Source organism: Exserohilum turcica (genome assembly GCF_000359705.1).
Source record: "Exserohilum turcica Et28A unplaced genomic scaffold SETTUscaffold_12, whole genome shotgun sequence".
Taxonomy (NCBI): Eukaryota; Fungi; Ascomycota; class Dothideomycetes; order Pleosporales; family Pleosporaceae; genus Exserohilum; species Exserohilum turcicum.
Window position 1 is genome coordinate 1158623 of NW_007359937.1, and position 15910 is coordinate 1174532.

The 15910-nt window shown below is 49.7% G+C and overlaps 5 protein-coding genes across 5 annotated transcripts; 1 reads left to right on the forward strand and 4 right to left on the reverse strand.

The window, feature by feature from the left end:
* Positions 1-2695: 2695 nt before the first annotated feature.
* On the forward strand, positions 2696-4316 carry SETTUDRAFT_167565 (uncharacterized protein). Its single transcript, XM_008024531.1, has 3 exons — positions 2696-3084; positions 3134-3651; positions 3700-4316. The coding sequence occupies exons 1-3, from the start codon at positions 2749-2751 to the stop codon at positions 4142-4144; spliced, it is 1299 nt and encodes a 432-aa protein (XP_008022722.1). The 5' UTR covers positions 2696-2748; the 3' UTR covers positions 4145-4316.
* Positions 4317-4321: 5 nt separating this feature from the next.
* On the reverse strand, positions 4322-5241 carry SETTUDRAFT_26122 (uncharacterized protein; the record flags this gene model as incomplete). The annotated part of the gene is made up of 2 exons (XM_008024222.1): positions 4322-4376; positions 4448-5241. 2 exons carry the CDS (start codon positions 5239-5241, stop codon positions 4322-4324), a joined length of 849 nt encoding a protein of 282 aa, XP_008022413.1.
* A 48-nt stretch (positions 5242-5289) lies between these two features.
* Positions 5290-8811, reverse strand: SETTUDRAFT_45902 (uncharacterized protein; the record flags this gene model as incomplete). Its single annotated transcript, XM_008024313.1, has 2 exons — positions 5290-5792; positions 8355-8811. The coding sequence occupies 2 exons, from the start codon at positions 8809-8811 to the stop codon at positions 5290-5292; spliced, it is 960 nt and encodes a 319-aa protein (XP_008022504.1).
* Positions 8812-11982: 3171 nt separating this feature from the next.
* SETTUDRAFT_146975 (uncharacterized protein) lies at positions 11983-13148 on the reverse strand (the record flags this gene model as incomplete). Its single annotated transcript, XM_008024532.1, has 1 exon — positions 11983-13148. The coding sequence occupies one exon, from the start codon at positions 13146-13148 to the stop codon at positions 12231-12233; it is 918 nt and encodes a 305-aa protein (XP_008022723.1). The 3' UTR covers positions 11983-12230.
* Positions 13149-13713: 565 nt separating this feature from the next.
* On the reverse strand, positions 13714-15209 carry SETTUDRAFT_167566 (uncharacterized protein). The gene is made up of 5 exons (XM_008024533.1): positions 15080-15209; positions 14969-15017; positions 14867-14883; positions 14417-14800; positions 13714-14337 (listed from the first exon to the last, which is right to left on the reverse strand). Exons 1-5 carry the CDS (start codon positions 15129-15131, stop codon positions 14156-14158), a joined length of 684 nt encoding a protein of 227 aa, XP_008022724.1. The 5' UTR covers positions 15132-15209; the 3' UTR covers positions 13714-14155.
* Positions 15210-15910: the final 701 nt, after the last annotated feature.

Genomic DNA, 15910 nt, shown 5'->3' on the forward strand with positions numbered 1-15910 from the left:
ATTAATAGATCTTTTATCTCTTTCTGAAAGCTTTAAAACTCCGCCTCTACTAACTCTTTCAAGCTTTCTTTTCTCATTTTTTTTCTTTTTAAATCGATAAATAGCGTCTCTAATAGCCTTAGGTGGCTTACTAAGTAAAATAGATATATTTTTAATGGCTATATTTGCCTTTAACAAACGGGCAACTTCAGCTTCAAATTTTGAAAATTTTGGATCCATAGTGAGGAATTAAGAAATCAGAAATTCAGGATAGAAAGAATCAAATATATAGTATATTATGACTAATCAGGCTTAGTAATACACTAAACTTAATTTAGTAACTTTGTCTTCAGAACTTGATATTTAATTCTCGAGGATTGCTAAAAATAGAAAAAAAAACATGTCACGTGATCTTCTATATATAGACTATCACATATCTCAAAACTAAGCCTTTTTAAGTAAGGACTATTGTTTTACAATAAATGAAATTTTTATTATTTTAGTCTCCTATATTCTATAATTTTTCTCCGCTCAGAGCTGCTGACTAAGCGGGAGGTGGGTTCACTATGCCAAACTAGGAGATCTTGGCTTTTTAGATCTGCAATCCGTTTATTTTTAGCTATTTTTTCTAGCTAGATATAAAAGTTTTAAAATAACAACTTTTTAAGTGACGTTTTTTTCGTGTCACCCCTCTGTATAATAAGCCTAGCAGAGTTCTATAAAAAAGATAAGTAAAAGAAATAAGTAAGCTAGCTTATAAGAGTAGTTATAGTAGTATTAATTAATAGTATTACTGAACTTAAGTTCTTATTTTAAAGCTAATTCCTTTTATAAAAAAGTGCTAAAAAAACTATATATCTTTATTCAAAAAAATAAGGTACCTTTATATACCGACTACGCTTAAAGAACTATATACTAAAATACTAAAGTAAAGTAGCTTTTATAGCTAAGTAATTTACTTAATCTTAATACTATTAAAGTAGCTTGGCTATAGCTTAAAAGAAAGATAATATAAAAAGGCGTACTAAAAAGTTAAGTAAAAAAGATAAAAGTATAGTAATAGTACTAAAATAAGCTACCTTAATACTAAATTTAAGCTTAGACAGAGTGTATTTTATTTTATATTTAAGAAATTATTAAACTTAAAGGTAGTAATAAGTACAAAAAAATGTAGCGGGACTAATCTATATAGCTTTAGCCCTATTTTCAGCGGTAATTAATGCACCCCTGTTAGCAAGAACTTTTGACAGTCACCTCCGTACTTACTCGATGTACACGTGTCAGCGTGTGGAGGTACGTATGTCGGGAAGAGAGAGAGAGAACGTGTGTGAGAGGGAGGGAGAGGGGCAGGTCTGTGGGATAAAATCACATGCTCAGATACGCGGTCGCTCTTCGGCGATGGAAAAGGATGTAGCTGTGTGTATTTGTAGAAGGGTTTCCGTGTTCTCGAATAAATTGCTCTGGGTGGTAGCACGGCAACTCCTTGTGGCTTTACATGGCTGTGCCTGACATGCTGGCCGAAGTGGTGTTGCCAAGACGTCGATTGCTGCGAGTCGGGAGGCTTATTTTTAGACTCAGCAGACGGATCCCAGCAGTGGCTGGTGACTCCTCGCCATCCGACACGGTCTGGCGTATAGTGTGCAGACAAGCACGGAGACGCCGTTTGCAGGGAGAGCTTGGCATCGCCTGTCGTTCTCGGCTAGTGCGCGGTCTTGGCAGAGAGCACGGGCCGCTGCTTAGGTAGTGGGTGCATGTCTTGGCACGCAAGGGACCGGCCGCGTTATCAGGACCATGGCGCCGTTTTCGAGGCCCTCGATAGCGGTACCCTGCTGCGTTTGGGGCTGTCGATATTGCAAGGGAGGGGCGGAGTGGTCCTGCATAGGCGTACGAGGCATGGCGGGAATGGCGATTTGCAGCTGGAGGCGGGCGGAGTCATGGCCTCGATTAGATAATGCCCGATGGAGCGTTTAGCCCCTTTGCCGTGCAGGGGTGGATGGCTCTGCCGCCCAAAGAGGACGGGGAGGGTTGCATTGAGCGTCGTTGGTCCATAGGCGCTTGATTGCACAGTTGCGGCAAAGAAGAAGGGACCTGACCTGCCACCGTCAGGGGCCAAGCCCTACCAAGCACGTGCGCTAAGCTTGCGTGGGCCCATGATCCAAGAGTTTGTGCTGCTGCGGTGGGCGGCATGGCGATGCTTGGTGTTGGCCGCCCGGATGCTGCACTTGGCTGTCCAGTATTCCGCGTCTTGGGACCTCGTATCGACCGCGGCCAGGTGCGTATATGTACGTACATGTATAGGTGTAACCCGTCGCTGAGATGACGGTGGCCACCGACTCGACCAGGAGTCGTTCCCATGCGCATGCTCTCAGCAAGCTAGCCGCAGCACTGTCTAGCCCGCCCCAAAGCGGCCTAGCGCCAGGGCCCCAAAGACGCCCCGGCCGCCGAGTGCCCCCAGCGTGCCCACTCAGGTCCGCGTCTCCTGTCACCTCCACATGCTCTTGATCGTATTCACTTACCCGGTCCTTCTTGGCATGAGCGTAGCCCAGGGGTTCCGCCATGCGCAGCCTCGTCTGCATATCACCGCCGCCACTACTTATCTAATAGACGCCTTTTCTCTTGCCACCCGTCAGCCCCTCGCACTCACCTGTCTCCGCCAGACGCCCGCCCCGGTGTACGTTGACGCGTCTTCTGCGCCCCCTCCCTTCTCTCGACGCTCTTTCTTTCCAACCACGCTCGTTTATTCTATTTTTACGCACTCGTTATGCCATCATGATTCCCAAAGGATATTACCGTCTTTCTTTCTCGCACCTTGTTTTTTACGTCTCTACCTTTGTAATCGCCATACAACTCTATTTCATATGGGGCCAGTCCAAGTGGAACTACGGCTTCAGCCCTCGGTATTCGCACCGCGGCTGGGTTTTCAACCCCGACCTTCACGCCAACATACACACTCTTAGCCAGGACCAGTGCGATGCCGCCTTTCCCCAGCTGTACCACAGCCTCGAACACTCCGTGCGTTTGCGTCAGGGAAACAAGGTCCATGCCAAGGATATCGAGATAGAAGCCGGAAGATGTATGCTGAGGGTTCTGGTGCATCAGGGAGAGGTAGGTCGACAGTGTTTGTTTTTTTGACAACATACTCATACGTCGCCAGCTCTTTGTCATCGATGCCGGAAAGCCAGAGGAATGCTACGTCACCAACGGAAACGAGCGGGAACGTATTCTTGGAACCCTTGCCCAGATTGACCGTGCTGTCACCACCGCCTCCATGTCTGACCCTCCAGTCCCCAATGTTGAATTTTCGCTTTCTCTGGATGACCTGCCCCGCCGATCTCGCGACAAGGGAACTTTCTTCGGCTACACACGCAAGGAAGGCCCAGAGTACAAGGACATCTGGATGATGCCAAACTATGCTTACTGGGCCTGGAACTACACGCATGCCCCTAGTTGGAACAGCATCAGGAAGGAGATTGAGCACCAGGAATCCGAGTTGCCGTGGGCGAAGAAGGACCCTCGAGTTGTCTGGCGAGGCAAAATCAAAATGGCAACACTGAGAAAGGAGCTCGTCAGGGTCAGCCAAGGGAAGGCGTGGAGCGACATCAAGCCAGTGGTCATCAACAACGCCAGCGACCCGCACACAAAGGACGTCATGAACCTACGGGATTTCTGCGGGTATGTTTGTGTGCAGGAAATTACTGAGTTGTTGCTAATGCTTTTTAGGTACAAGTACACCGTCCAGACCGAAGGAACTTCTTACTCCGGCCGTCTCAAGTACCTCCAGCTCTGCCGTTCAGCTCTGATTACGCATCCATTGGAATGGCAAGAATTCCACACGCATCTGATGCGTCTCGCCGGTCCCGACGTAAACTACATTGAAGCCTCTGAAAACTTTGGAAACCTCGAGTCGGCCATGGAGTACTACCGTGAGCACGACGACGAGGCAGAACTCATCGCCAAGAACAGTTACGAGACCTTTACAAGAAGATATCTTACGCCAGCAGCAGTGACATGCTATTGGAGGCGACTATTCTGGGCATGGGCGAGTGTACAGGGATACGATCCACAGCTGTACGACACTGGAAAAGATGGCAAAAAGGTCATAAGAGGCACGCCCTGGACGGCTTTCGCTGCGAATTGGCCAAAGAACCCGGAGGCCATTCCTTGATATCTTGAGGCTAGGGGACATTTTACGTTTGCATTAGCATTGGAGTACCGGGGTTATACTTTCGTACGATACCCGCATTTACACGCCCGAATACCTAGTAAGAATATTAATAATGCCACGCTACAAGCCGTTGCCGAGACTGCACCTGTCGCTCGAGCCTCAAATCTCCACGCCAATTTATTCTGGGGCGAAGACCTGGAGACATTCCCATGCTACATATGCGGACCCTGTACTAAGCCATTTGTTTTTATTGATTGGTGCGTACAACGCCACTCGCTACGCTCTAGACTGAACGTCACTAACCAACACGGCGACGAAGGCAGCTGGTCGAGCATGCGGTCGAGGTACTTGATGGCGGTTGGAGACGAGCTCCAGGAGCCGCGCTCAGCCCAGAATAGAGATGTGGCGGCGATGCGGAGCTGGCCTGGCTTGTCGGCGGCCGTGGCGAGGATTTGCTCGGCGCCGGAGCCGCTGAGCTGGATCCGCCGGATGCTGCCGTCAGTGGAGGAGCTCCAGTATAGCCAGCCTCGTTCTTCGTCGACGACAATGTCGCCGGGGTACGTGTTTGCAGGGGCGTATGACGGGAAGAGGAAGTTGAGGCCCTGGGATACGTTGCGGAAGACGGTGGCGTCGCTGCCATCGTAGTTTGCAGAGTAGATGAGGCCCGTGTACTGGTTTCCGTAGTAGATTTTTTGGGCTTTCTCGGCTACCGTGATGCTGACGATTGAGCTGGTTGAGCTGCCGCTGGAGGAGTCGGTCACAATGACCTGGTCATTGCTGCCATCGAGGTTTGTGCGAATGATGCCCCGGCCTGTTGCGGAGAATAGCGTGGATGTTGAGGGCGAATAGGCGAGGGCGAAGCCTTCAATTGGTTCGTCAAAGGGGTGGGCAACAGAGTCAGTGCCAAAGGTTGTGAGGTTTGCGGCGTTGGTACCGTCAGTGCCTATGCGACGAAGGGAAGTAGGCCATCTGGGAATCGGCGTGCTGCGGTGGCCTACACCAGTATCGAGAATGACAAGATAGCCCGAGGACCGAGGCTGCAGGCTGGGTAGGGCAACCGAGAGATGAAACAACGAGAGAGCAATAAAGAACAGCATGATGTATACAGCTACCGATATCTGGCATTTGTGACGGACACAAGCCTTTTATTTAACGGGCTCGGCGGTTTCGAAGCATAGTACGCGGTGCCGTTCGATTTGGACATGGAACAAGTCATAGAAATTCCTGTTTAGGATGCGGACTATTGGTTGTATATTGATGTAGCAAAATAGCGCTGCGAGGTCTTGCAGTTCGGATCCTTCGTCAGCAAAACAATGGGTGCTTAGCCGTAGCTGCTGCACATCTCCCAACCTCGCTGTGCCCACCGGCACCCTCATCTCCTCGGCGCAGTCGCCCCTCTTCACCGAGACGGACTGGACAGGCGAGAAGACCACGCTGAGTATCCAGAGCTTTGTCGTGTACAGCAATGGCGTCGAGCAGATTGTGTATTTCGCCGTCAACAGCGCGGGCAGGTCGTCGTTTGCAAAGGTGGTCGAGACCGTCTGGAGAGGTAGTGGCGGGAGTCGAGCGCCCGTGTTCAAGGTGCTGAGTGCGAAGACGGAGGAGCTTGGGTTGCCAGTGGGATTGGCGCAGATTTTGTAGTGTGTATCTTACATATTATATTTATTGTTGTTGTCGTTGTTGTTTCTGATCAAGAGAGTGTGGTGCGAAAATCGTTTTGCCCGGGGAATAGACTGGATAGATTTGCATGTTGGCTTTTCCGCTTGCTTTCTCAATGATAACTTGATACCAGTGTCTACGACGCGGCCTTGTGAGTCGCGCTATAAGCCTCTTTACCGAGATGATATTTGAACTAGAAAACCACACTCCCTTTTCATATCTACTACTTGTCTTGTCTATGTTCCACACTACTAGTCCCTTATCAACATATCTCCCCCTTTGTATTCTAACCTTCACAGTCGTCACCACATTCCTCACCACATACACATACACACCCAATATCTATAAGCTCCACACACCTGACTTAACCGAACCTTTCAACCCAAGTTTCCCCATCTCCCATCTCCTTTTCGCATCTCCCCTGCAAATTCCCCCCTTCGATATTCCAAACCACACCTTCATCCTTGCCTTTTCCAGGTACTTCTGAAGTTTCTCACCCGCTTCATGCGGACAATGAATGGTACACACTTGGCAAGGAGGAGTGCGTGGTAGCGGCTGTTAAGTGGTACGTAGGTTTTTATTGTTATTCCCGTGTGTGTGCGCGTCTGGTGTGGCTAGTGAGTTGGATTGCGGGTGCGAGGGCGGGTGCGAGTGGATGTAAGTGCGGGATAAGGTGGGTACTTGGATGATAGCGATTTAGCTGGGTTTCTAGGGGAAAAATAGGCAAGGCAAGGAAGAGGTTGAAGTGTTGGGGGTTTTTTTTATCAGGAAACGTATGTAAGTATGTGTATCGTTATGTGTGTGTGTGTGTGCGTGTATGTGTTAAAGTGTGATATAATTCTGTACTTACAAACGAGTAAGAAAAGAAAAAGCAAGTTGAAAATCTTATAGTAGTGTACTAGCACGCAGGTGTGTTTTCCTTGCTAGGTATATACATGTTTATTAGGCCGATGAGGGGTTCGGTCGTGGTAAGTGGTTATATACAGATTCTTCACAGTAGTGCTGAATATAAGGCTGGTGATGTTCAGAGGTTCTTTCTGCTGTATGCATTGTTTTGCAATACTCTGGCGCACTTCTTGCTTTGTTTTTTTGCTTTTGGATGTGAACAACTACATGAGTACCTCGATATACTATCCTCTCCTTAGTCGTCCAAAGTATTGCTTACTGCGAGGTGGATGCAGTGAGACAATAACTTTGTAATCCGCATAATCGGCTGGATAACGGTGGAAACGCTGCTTCTCGTGTGCATTGCCCATGCACAGCTCCACTGTGTCTCGCTTCTGGTTTTGCGTGTCCGGAGCAACAAGACTGTTCTCCGCACCTACTAGTGATGAACGGATGTGTCTGTGTCTCACACTAAAAAAAACACAGACATCCGAGCCAGCCGCGAGACACGTCCATGTCGTGCTCACACCGCATTCCTTGAATGCACATGCATACATGACCACATACATGCCAGAATACTGTTTGAGCATATGGTAAAGCCAAGCTCCACTTAGCTATTTTTACAGAAACCATGCATGGACGTAAACCGCAACAAGACACTTGTGCAAGAGTCAGATAAATCATGGCTGTCACGTCCGTATGTAACATGCCCACTCATCATTCCCAGCAATTGCGACAACCCATGACGCAATCCTCGGAGAGAAACTCCGAGGCAGACGCGGCATGTGGTGTGTGTGTGTGGTATGTGAGAGATTGTGATGGACATAAGTAAATGGGTGTTTGCACAATCATAGTGCTTATGGAGATGCCGAAATGAGGTCGAAGAAGAAGAAGAAGACGGATGTCTCGGGGGAGAAAAAAAAACTCCCCGCGGCATTGGTCCGATTACGCTTATTTCTTTCTTAAATCAGCTGGAGAAGATATTTTTTTGGATATGCGGGACTTGAGAGGATGCGGATGCGGATGCCGGAGGGAGTTTCCAATACCATCGTAGTCTGGCCAGAGTATTTGTACCACGCCAAAGAGAGTCTTTCCGTATCCTTTCCCGCTTTGAGCACTACTGTAATGTACATTACAGAAGCATATCAAGAGTACCTGCGAGAAACCAGAATCGTGTTCCAACCGAGTCTTTGCATGTATCCATTCCGTCTTGCTCAAATGGATACATGCTTTTTCTCACAACTGAGCTCCACTGCTTTATAAATAGCTACATACTTACACCATGGCCATTCACATGTCTCGACCTTGACTTGAAAATCTAGCATTTTTTTTGGTTCAGTTTACAGAAATGGCGCGTATGTAACATCTAGTCTCTGGACTCCAAAGCGCAATGGGTGCTATACCAGCACAAGAGCGAGTGCAAGGGCTCCAAAGACCATTCAAGCACCCTTCTTCTTCCACTCATCCAGCCCAACCAAAAAGAAAAAAATGGTGACAAAGGGAAAATAAGTACCTCGTGCAGATTCAACTACACATCGTCATATCATACAAAATATCCGAAGAAAAACACTCCAAAATCCGCATCAAGAATTTCTTTCTTTCTTTCTTTTTTCTCCACATTCATCAATCCGCTCAGCAACAACCCCTACCACCACTAACCACTAACCACCCTTCCCAACCTGGACCTCAGCATATCCGGAGCTAGAAAACAAAATCTTCGATGATTTCGACGACGACGACGGCGCTGCTTTTTCACCGGCATTCTCGCTCACGCTCTTAGACGTTGCCGAAGTCGACGCAGCTCTCTCCCAGCTCCTCATTGTGCTTCTGCGATTTTTCTTCTTCCGGTACCGCTTGTCGAGCGGCGAGTGGCACACAATCTGGCTCGAGGGCGGGTACACGTCTGAATCGAGGTACTGGAATGGCGCTACCGCATAGCGTGTTTGCAGCGAGTATGCCGGGATCAGGTCTTCCTCCGATGGCGTGTGGTTCAGCGCGTCGTGCTGGGTATCGCAGGATGGGGAAGCGGGAGGAGAGGAGGAAGATGATGAACATGGGCCCGGAGGATGCTTGGGGAAAGGGAGACTGCAGGTATATCTTTGCAAGGCATTAGTGAAGCCCATTTTCCCATTGGCGGTACCGTGCGGAAATGAGAAAAAAACGGTGAGGCTTCAGTGTAGATGTAGAGAGAGTGTGTGTATGTGTGTGAGAGCGCCGTTGCTTGGTTGGTTGGTCGCCGACGTGTTTTTATTGTTGAGTGGTAAAATGAGCTTGCGTCTTTAAAGTTTACTTTGGAAACAGTGATCAGGGACGATCGGAGAGGAGAATGAGGAGAAACCCGCAACGTGACGGGGACCTACCCTGGATAATTAGTCCCTTGTCAGCAAACACACACACACACACACACATGACAAACCTGTGTTGTGTCTCAGCGCCTCTTTCTACCACCACCCGTCTATGTTTTTTCCCACTTGATCGCTCTTGCACTTGTTTGAATCATCCATGTTTTTCTTCCCCTTTTGCATCATGGCGCAACGCCAGCATTGTATCGACGGCCGCGATTGCAGGCCGAGCGGGCTGTGCCGCATTCCAGCATAGTGGGTTGCGAGGACTGCCGCCGTCTCCGTGAAACCACGTCTCTTTGTCTTTTTTTCTTCTTGGCTTGGCGTAAGAAACAAAAAGAAAATTCAAGAATTTAAAAATCAAAAAAAGAGGCTGATTTACCTTCTTCCATCTCACCTTTTTATCGATTACATGCATACTGCTTAGCCTGGGTTGTCCACGTGAGGAAAAGTAGCGCATCGAGGGAATACGAAAAGTGGGACTCTGGAACATGGCAATAGAGACGTCAAAGCACACCCCCCCTTCCCATGCTATGCCATACGATCAACCCACCGGTTCGCAGCCAGCCAGCGGTGGGGAGGGCCAAGGAGCACGTTCTCCGCTCGGTACCAGCGGCACGCATCCATCTAATCCATGTAATCACCGTTTATGCAAACTCTGCACAATCCATGTTGCCGTGTCTGACTGGCGCTCAGAGCGCAGGCTACGCCTACTTGGAGAATGCCGTAGCGTCCACGTCTTAGATGATTTTACTGTACGAGCGTGGCACAGTTTTTTTTCCAGTATTTTATTTTTGACGGGGGCGGAACAGGGGCTTCTTTTTCGGTTAAGGCGTCGCGGTTGGACCTCAAAAAGAAAAAGAGAGTCAGAGTGAAGGAGTGAGGGGGACTTGGGGAATGCCATGGATGGCGGAAATCCATCTGGACGCTTGGGCGTCACATTTGTTAGTTTCCGCTTCTTATTGGTAATCGATGCTACGTAGTAAGAGTGAGAGTGAGAGTGAGAGGGAAATTCTCGCCAGGATGTCACGCTGCAAGGACCTGGTTTCTTGTGGTTTACAGTAACGTGGTTCACAAGCGAGTCGCTCACCCAAGCGAGTCGCTCACGCCCCACCAGCGCGTCGACGTCGAGACTGCAACACGTCATGTCTCAACAACGTCAACATTTATTAGCCTATCCTGAATCAGATCTTTAGCTTGCTCTTTTTAATATCTAATCGCAACGTGTTTAAAGCTAAAGACGTGCTGCCTCTATCTATAACGTGCCTCAAAGAACCCTATCTGACTAACGCGCTGGAAAGCGCTCTCGACGCGACTGCGAAGCGAATTCGAAGCGCCTAAATAAGCTAGAAGAGGAGGCTATAGTTAAGCGTATTCTTAAGGAGTCTGCGCGAGGATTTGCGCCTACAAAGCCTAACGTTCAAGCAATAGCTGATAAACTACTGCATAAGCGTGGGAGCAACCCTGTTGGCAAGAACTAGATTAATAACTTTGTCAAGAGGACTCCTAAGCTCCGCACGCGCTAGAGCCGTCCCTACGATCACCAGCGAGCTACCTGCGAGGACCCAGCGGCTATCCAGCGCTGGTTCGACTTAGTTCAGGCGACAAAGTAGAAGTGGGGTATTGTAGACGACGATATCTACAACTTTGACGAAACTAGCTTTATAATAGGCAAGATTTTATCATAGTTAGTTATTATAGGCTTAGAGGGATATAGCAAAAAGAAGCGGATCCAGCCAGGTAACCGTGAGTGGGTTACTGTGATCTAAGGCGTGGGCGCGTTAGGTCGCTGGCTACCCCCCTTCGTTATCTTTGCGGGCAAGGTGCTTATCGACGTCTAGTTTAAAGACCTGCCTACTGACTAGGTTCTTGAAGTTAGTCCTAATGGCTGGACGAATAATCAGCTTGCTCTTGCGTGGTTAGAGCACTTTGATACCTATACAAAGAGGCAGACTGTGGGTGGGTATCGACTGCTCATTATCGACGGCCATAAGAGCCACTGCTCCGTCGATTTTCAAGATCTTTGCAAGGAGAAGAATATCATTCTTCTCTGCATGCCTGCGCACTCGTCTCACCTATTGCAGCCCCTTAATGTCGCCTGCTTCTCGCCGTTGAAGCGCAAGTATGGCGACTCGATCTCAGGCTTGGCACGCAACCGCACCAGCTATATCAGTAAGGAGACCTTCCTGCCAGCCTTTAAGGCTGCTTTTGAGCAGTCTATTACGAAGGAGAATATCCAAGCTGGCTTTAGAGGCGCTGGTTTAGTCCCACACGACCCACAGGCTGTGCTATTAAAGCTTGATGTAGTGGTGCAGACACCACATCAATCACCGCGACGGGTAGCCGCCTGGGAGGCGCAGACACCACGTAACGCGCGCGAAGTTGAGGCTCAAACTAGTCTTATTCGACAGAGCGTGAGAAAGCGCCGTGGGTCTTCTGCTAATTCACTTACCGAGCAGATCGCGCAGTTGAGTAAGGGGGCTCAGCAGATGGCACATAAGATGGTACTTTTGACAGAGAAAATAACCACCCTTCAAGAGGCTCTAGACGAATCAAACAAGCGTAAAAGCCGCAAGCGGCGATACGTACGGACAGAAGAGACTCTTACTGTAGGCGAGGTACAAGAAGTATTAGCTGAACAGGCGGGTAGTAGTCGTGGCGACGGTGAGAGTGCGTCGAAGAGGGTGCGAGGAGAGAGGCGGTGCGGGCGTTGTAAGCAGACTGGACATAACGCTCGTATCTGCGCAGTTGATATAGATAGTGCAAGTGATAGCAGCGATTCTAATAATTAATTTAGTATATTGTAATAGTTTATTAACTGTGATAAAAGTGCGTGATAACGTCTCAACGTTGACGCGCTGGTGGGGCGTGAGCGACTCGCTTGGGTGAGCGACTCGCTTGTGAACTACGTTAATGTAAGATTAACGGTAGTATGACGTAATGTAAGCGCAGGGATGGTTCAGCTCAAGTCGCACTTGTTGAGTTCGGGGCTAGTTCGCCTTTTATCTCGAGTAATAGTGTAGGATACGGTATCCAAATTTGGAGTCCGTATTGTGTGTATCGATCGGCAATGTCTTCGTGTCGACGGGTCGACACGCGTTTGACCTGGAAAGCAATTGTACAAATCATCCAGCGCAGATGAATGCGCTGTCGTAAAGAGAATCCAATTCGACTCAGATCCGCCAACAGAACCCCCCTCTTCAGCTAATCATCCTCATGGTAACCTCAACAGTAGCAAATGTTCCGGCCGAGACGGGCATTGCACGGAGCAGAGTTGGTCCAATGCCCCTCCAGAAGCCACCTAGTCCCTCTCCCTTGTATGTCTTCACAAAGCAGTCCCTCATGCTCTTGTACTTTTGCTCGGCGCCAAACGCATCGCTCTGCATCTTGCTCTTGATGACGTCGAATGGGTAACTGCTGATCCAGAGGACCTCTCCGGCAAGACCGCCATACGCGGCAACCTTGAGGGTAGAGATTTCCGAGCGGTCAATGTTGTTGCGTGCAGCGTCCGAGTTCATAAGGTACTCGAAAGCGGTAAACCAGCATCCGTAGGCCTGAGCCTCACGCATAAAAGTGACTGCTGTACCACGGTAGACGCCGCCAAGAACACCCTGATGTGCCGAGAGCTTGCGTACGCAGTCGATGGGCCCGGTGTAGAGCCGGTTTGCGCCGTGAGGCTGCGTCTGCAATCTTATACGGATATGCTCGATTGGACTAGAGAGAAGTGTATTGGCAATACCAGCAAAAGCACCGGCAGCGTAGTATTGCGAGTAAGACAGCTGACCGTTACCGGACTTGGCTGTGTTGCTAGCCTCGAAAGCGCGGCGCACATAGTGAAAGCCACCAAATTGGATGGATACACAGGCTCCGATACCGATCAGGGGCGTCAGGGTACCTTTGTAGAAGGCTAGTGCGCCTTCGTTCTTGTAGATCTTTGTTGCTGCATCCAGGGCGCCCGAGTATTGCGATGTGGTCTGCAGACGGACTTTGACGATATCGAAAGGCTGGCCGATAAGCACTTGGGCGACTCCGCCTACTGCGCCAGCAAAAAGGTCCTTGAGCATGCGGGACAGACCATCGTGGCCCGGGTCCTCGTGTTCCATGTGAGGTTCTGACATTTTGAATGTGTTCTTGTTGATTCGGCCCTGTCGCCTTCACACTCTCTCCCTACTCTTACCGTTGCGCGCACGTGCCCAATGGAGGGGCAATTGAGACTTGACCGACCTGTGTGCGCCTCTTCTTTGCTCCTTGCCCAGATACGAACCCTGGCAGCCTCACGCCGTCGCGAAGTAGACTATGGCGAAATTTGTAATTGTGAGAATATCCCAGATGTCGAGGATGTTCAAAGCCACGTGAAAGCCAATGGCGTGCTTGTGCACGGACGCACTAGCAATGTCCTTCGATAGCCGATAGTTGGCTGCAACCCATGCCTCGAACAGGTCATTCTTCGCATGGCGCCCGTTACAGGTCTATTTCAGATTGCAGTAAGCACTTGGTTCTAGAAGTCATGGGTATTATACATTCACCTGGTCATAATGGTACGCCTATAGAAAACCTTGTAATAACATGGTCAGAACACTCTTATCACTACATATGCATATCAACATGAGACATCCCAAGTGCATCATTCACCAGCACAGAACAAACAAAATCAGATTACCGCCTGGTATTGTGGTATATGCCATGATCCCCCAGCCATCCCGCTAACCAACATATCCATGCGATGCGTATGTCAATGCCACTCCCGTCCAACGATAAGAGGAAACAAAAAAAGGGAAAATGACACGACAAGACAAGATACAAGAAAGAGAGAGAGAGCAAGGTACAGTACATGTCATCGAGTCTCCTTTTTTTCAAGAGACTCTACTGCAAGAAGCAGACCACAAAGGGCGCCAGCCTCAATGCAGCTTGCAAACAAAGGGAAACCAGACGATTTGGCCATGGAGAAACAAAGGCACGCGCATAAGCTTTGAGCATGCATATCAATGCATATGCCCTTGCACGCATTTCCCCAACAAGGTCGTCATCCGACCATTCTATTGCCCCTCCAACGCGGGGCTTTTAGGGCACAAAGACAAAACCTGCAAGGCGGACCGAGTATTTCCGAGGGGGAAAAAAGAGAGGGCTACCAGCACTTCAGTTTGCTCCAGAAGCTCTGTTTGGGCTCGCCGTCGTCTTGGTGCTTTTCCGTGTACGTCTGTCCCGGGGAGAGATTTGGGTTGGAGGAGAGGGGCATGGCGGCCGTACGGTTTATAGCGCTATCGCCCGCGGCGAGTCTTCGTGCTTCGACGACGCGGCGGACAAGGACTGCGGAGAGATGCAGGTTAGCGGGCTACTCTTGCACAGCACAGAAAGCAGGAGGGGGGGTGGGGAGGAAGAATCCTACGGGCAAATGTCTCCTCGATGTTGACCATTTCTCGCGCACTCGTCTCCATGAAGCCGCACTTCCTCGTCCGTGCCCATTCCAGCCCCGTCTTTGCTTCAATGACGCGCTGGCCCTGCAAATCGCACTTGTTGCCGACGACGCACTTGATTGGCGGTATCTTGCCATTGTCTAGCCGGTTGTCCGTCTCCATGTCGATCATCTCCATGAAGTAATCTAGCGCGTCGAGCGAGTTTGCGGCTGTGATGTCGTAGACGAGCAGGAAGGCGTCGGACTGCAGGTTCGAGGCCGCCCACAGGCCGCGGTACTCTTCTTGGCCAGCCGTGTCGGTGAGCATGAGGTAGTAAGGGACGCCGTCAATCGTGCGCGTTACCGAGTACGAGTCTTCTGCAAGGGGGAGTTAGACATGGGCGGGCTCCAAGTCGCTGGGCGGGCGCATTCGCGGTGTCGTACCTATCGTAGGGTCGTATCTAGACGCAACACCATGTTAGCCCAAGGCACTCGTGCTGCGCTGCAAAGCACATGGGCTGTGTCGCATGAGGCGGCGCGACTTACTCTGATGTCCATTGACTCCTCACCAGCCGTAATGTGATTGAACTCTTTCCTGCGCGCACATCAGCTCTTCTGTGCTTTGCGACGACCTCCTTTCTTGCTGCGCATGCGTACCGCATCCTCCGTCGCCACACACAGTGATGGTTATCCTGTTGTTCTCGTCCATGGCTGTCCACCTTTTTTATTGATTGATTTTGCGCAGTCGGACTGCCAGATGCTCTCTGTGCTTTGCCTGGGCAGGTTGGGTCGGGTTTACAGGTTCCAGAATCGGGAGACGGTGTCGCAACCGCGTTTCGCCTGGTCAGCTCCCCCAAGGTCTGGCCCTCTTGCCTACGAGTCGACGCCTCACTCACACCCCCCAAAAAAGGGCCCACCGCCCTGACTTGATTTTTTTTCTTTTTGCCTTTGTCACTGAACCCTAAAAAGGAAATCCAAAAAAGCCACGGTCCAATAGCCTATGGCCCTATTATCGTCTCGAAGTATATATCCTTAGCCGAGTTGGCGCCAGGGGTGCGTGTGTATGCAAGTGTCTTGTAAAGGGAATAAGAAAAAAGTATAACACTGATCAAACAAAAAGGAAGTGCGATTCCTTTACTTGGTCTGGTGGTTAAGTATTCAAGGTGGAGCACTGGCAGGGGTGCTGGTTAGTGCCCAGGGATGATTTTGTAACACCAATTACATTAGAGGAATCTGCAAAGCCACACTCTTTATAAGCAGTTATATTGCTTTTAATTGGATAGAAGCTGTCTAAGCTTCGTATTAATAAGCCAGCTTTAGCTAAGCTTGAAACCAAACCCCGGCCCGAATAGTGCTCCACCTTGAATACTTAACCACCAGACCATGTAAGTCACACACGCTTGGCCTTTTGCCAACACCCAGTCAACCCAAACGGCGGGTGAGCGGCGGCGGCGGCGGCAGCAGCGCGGGGATAAAAAAAACAAGGAC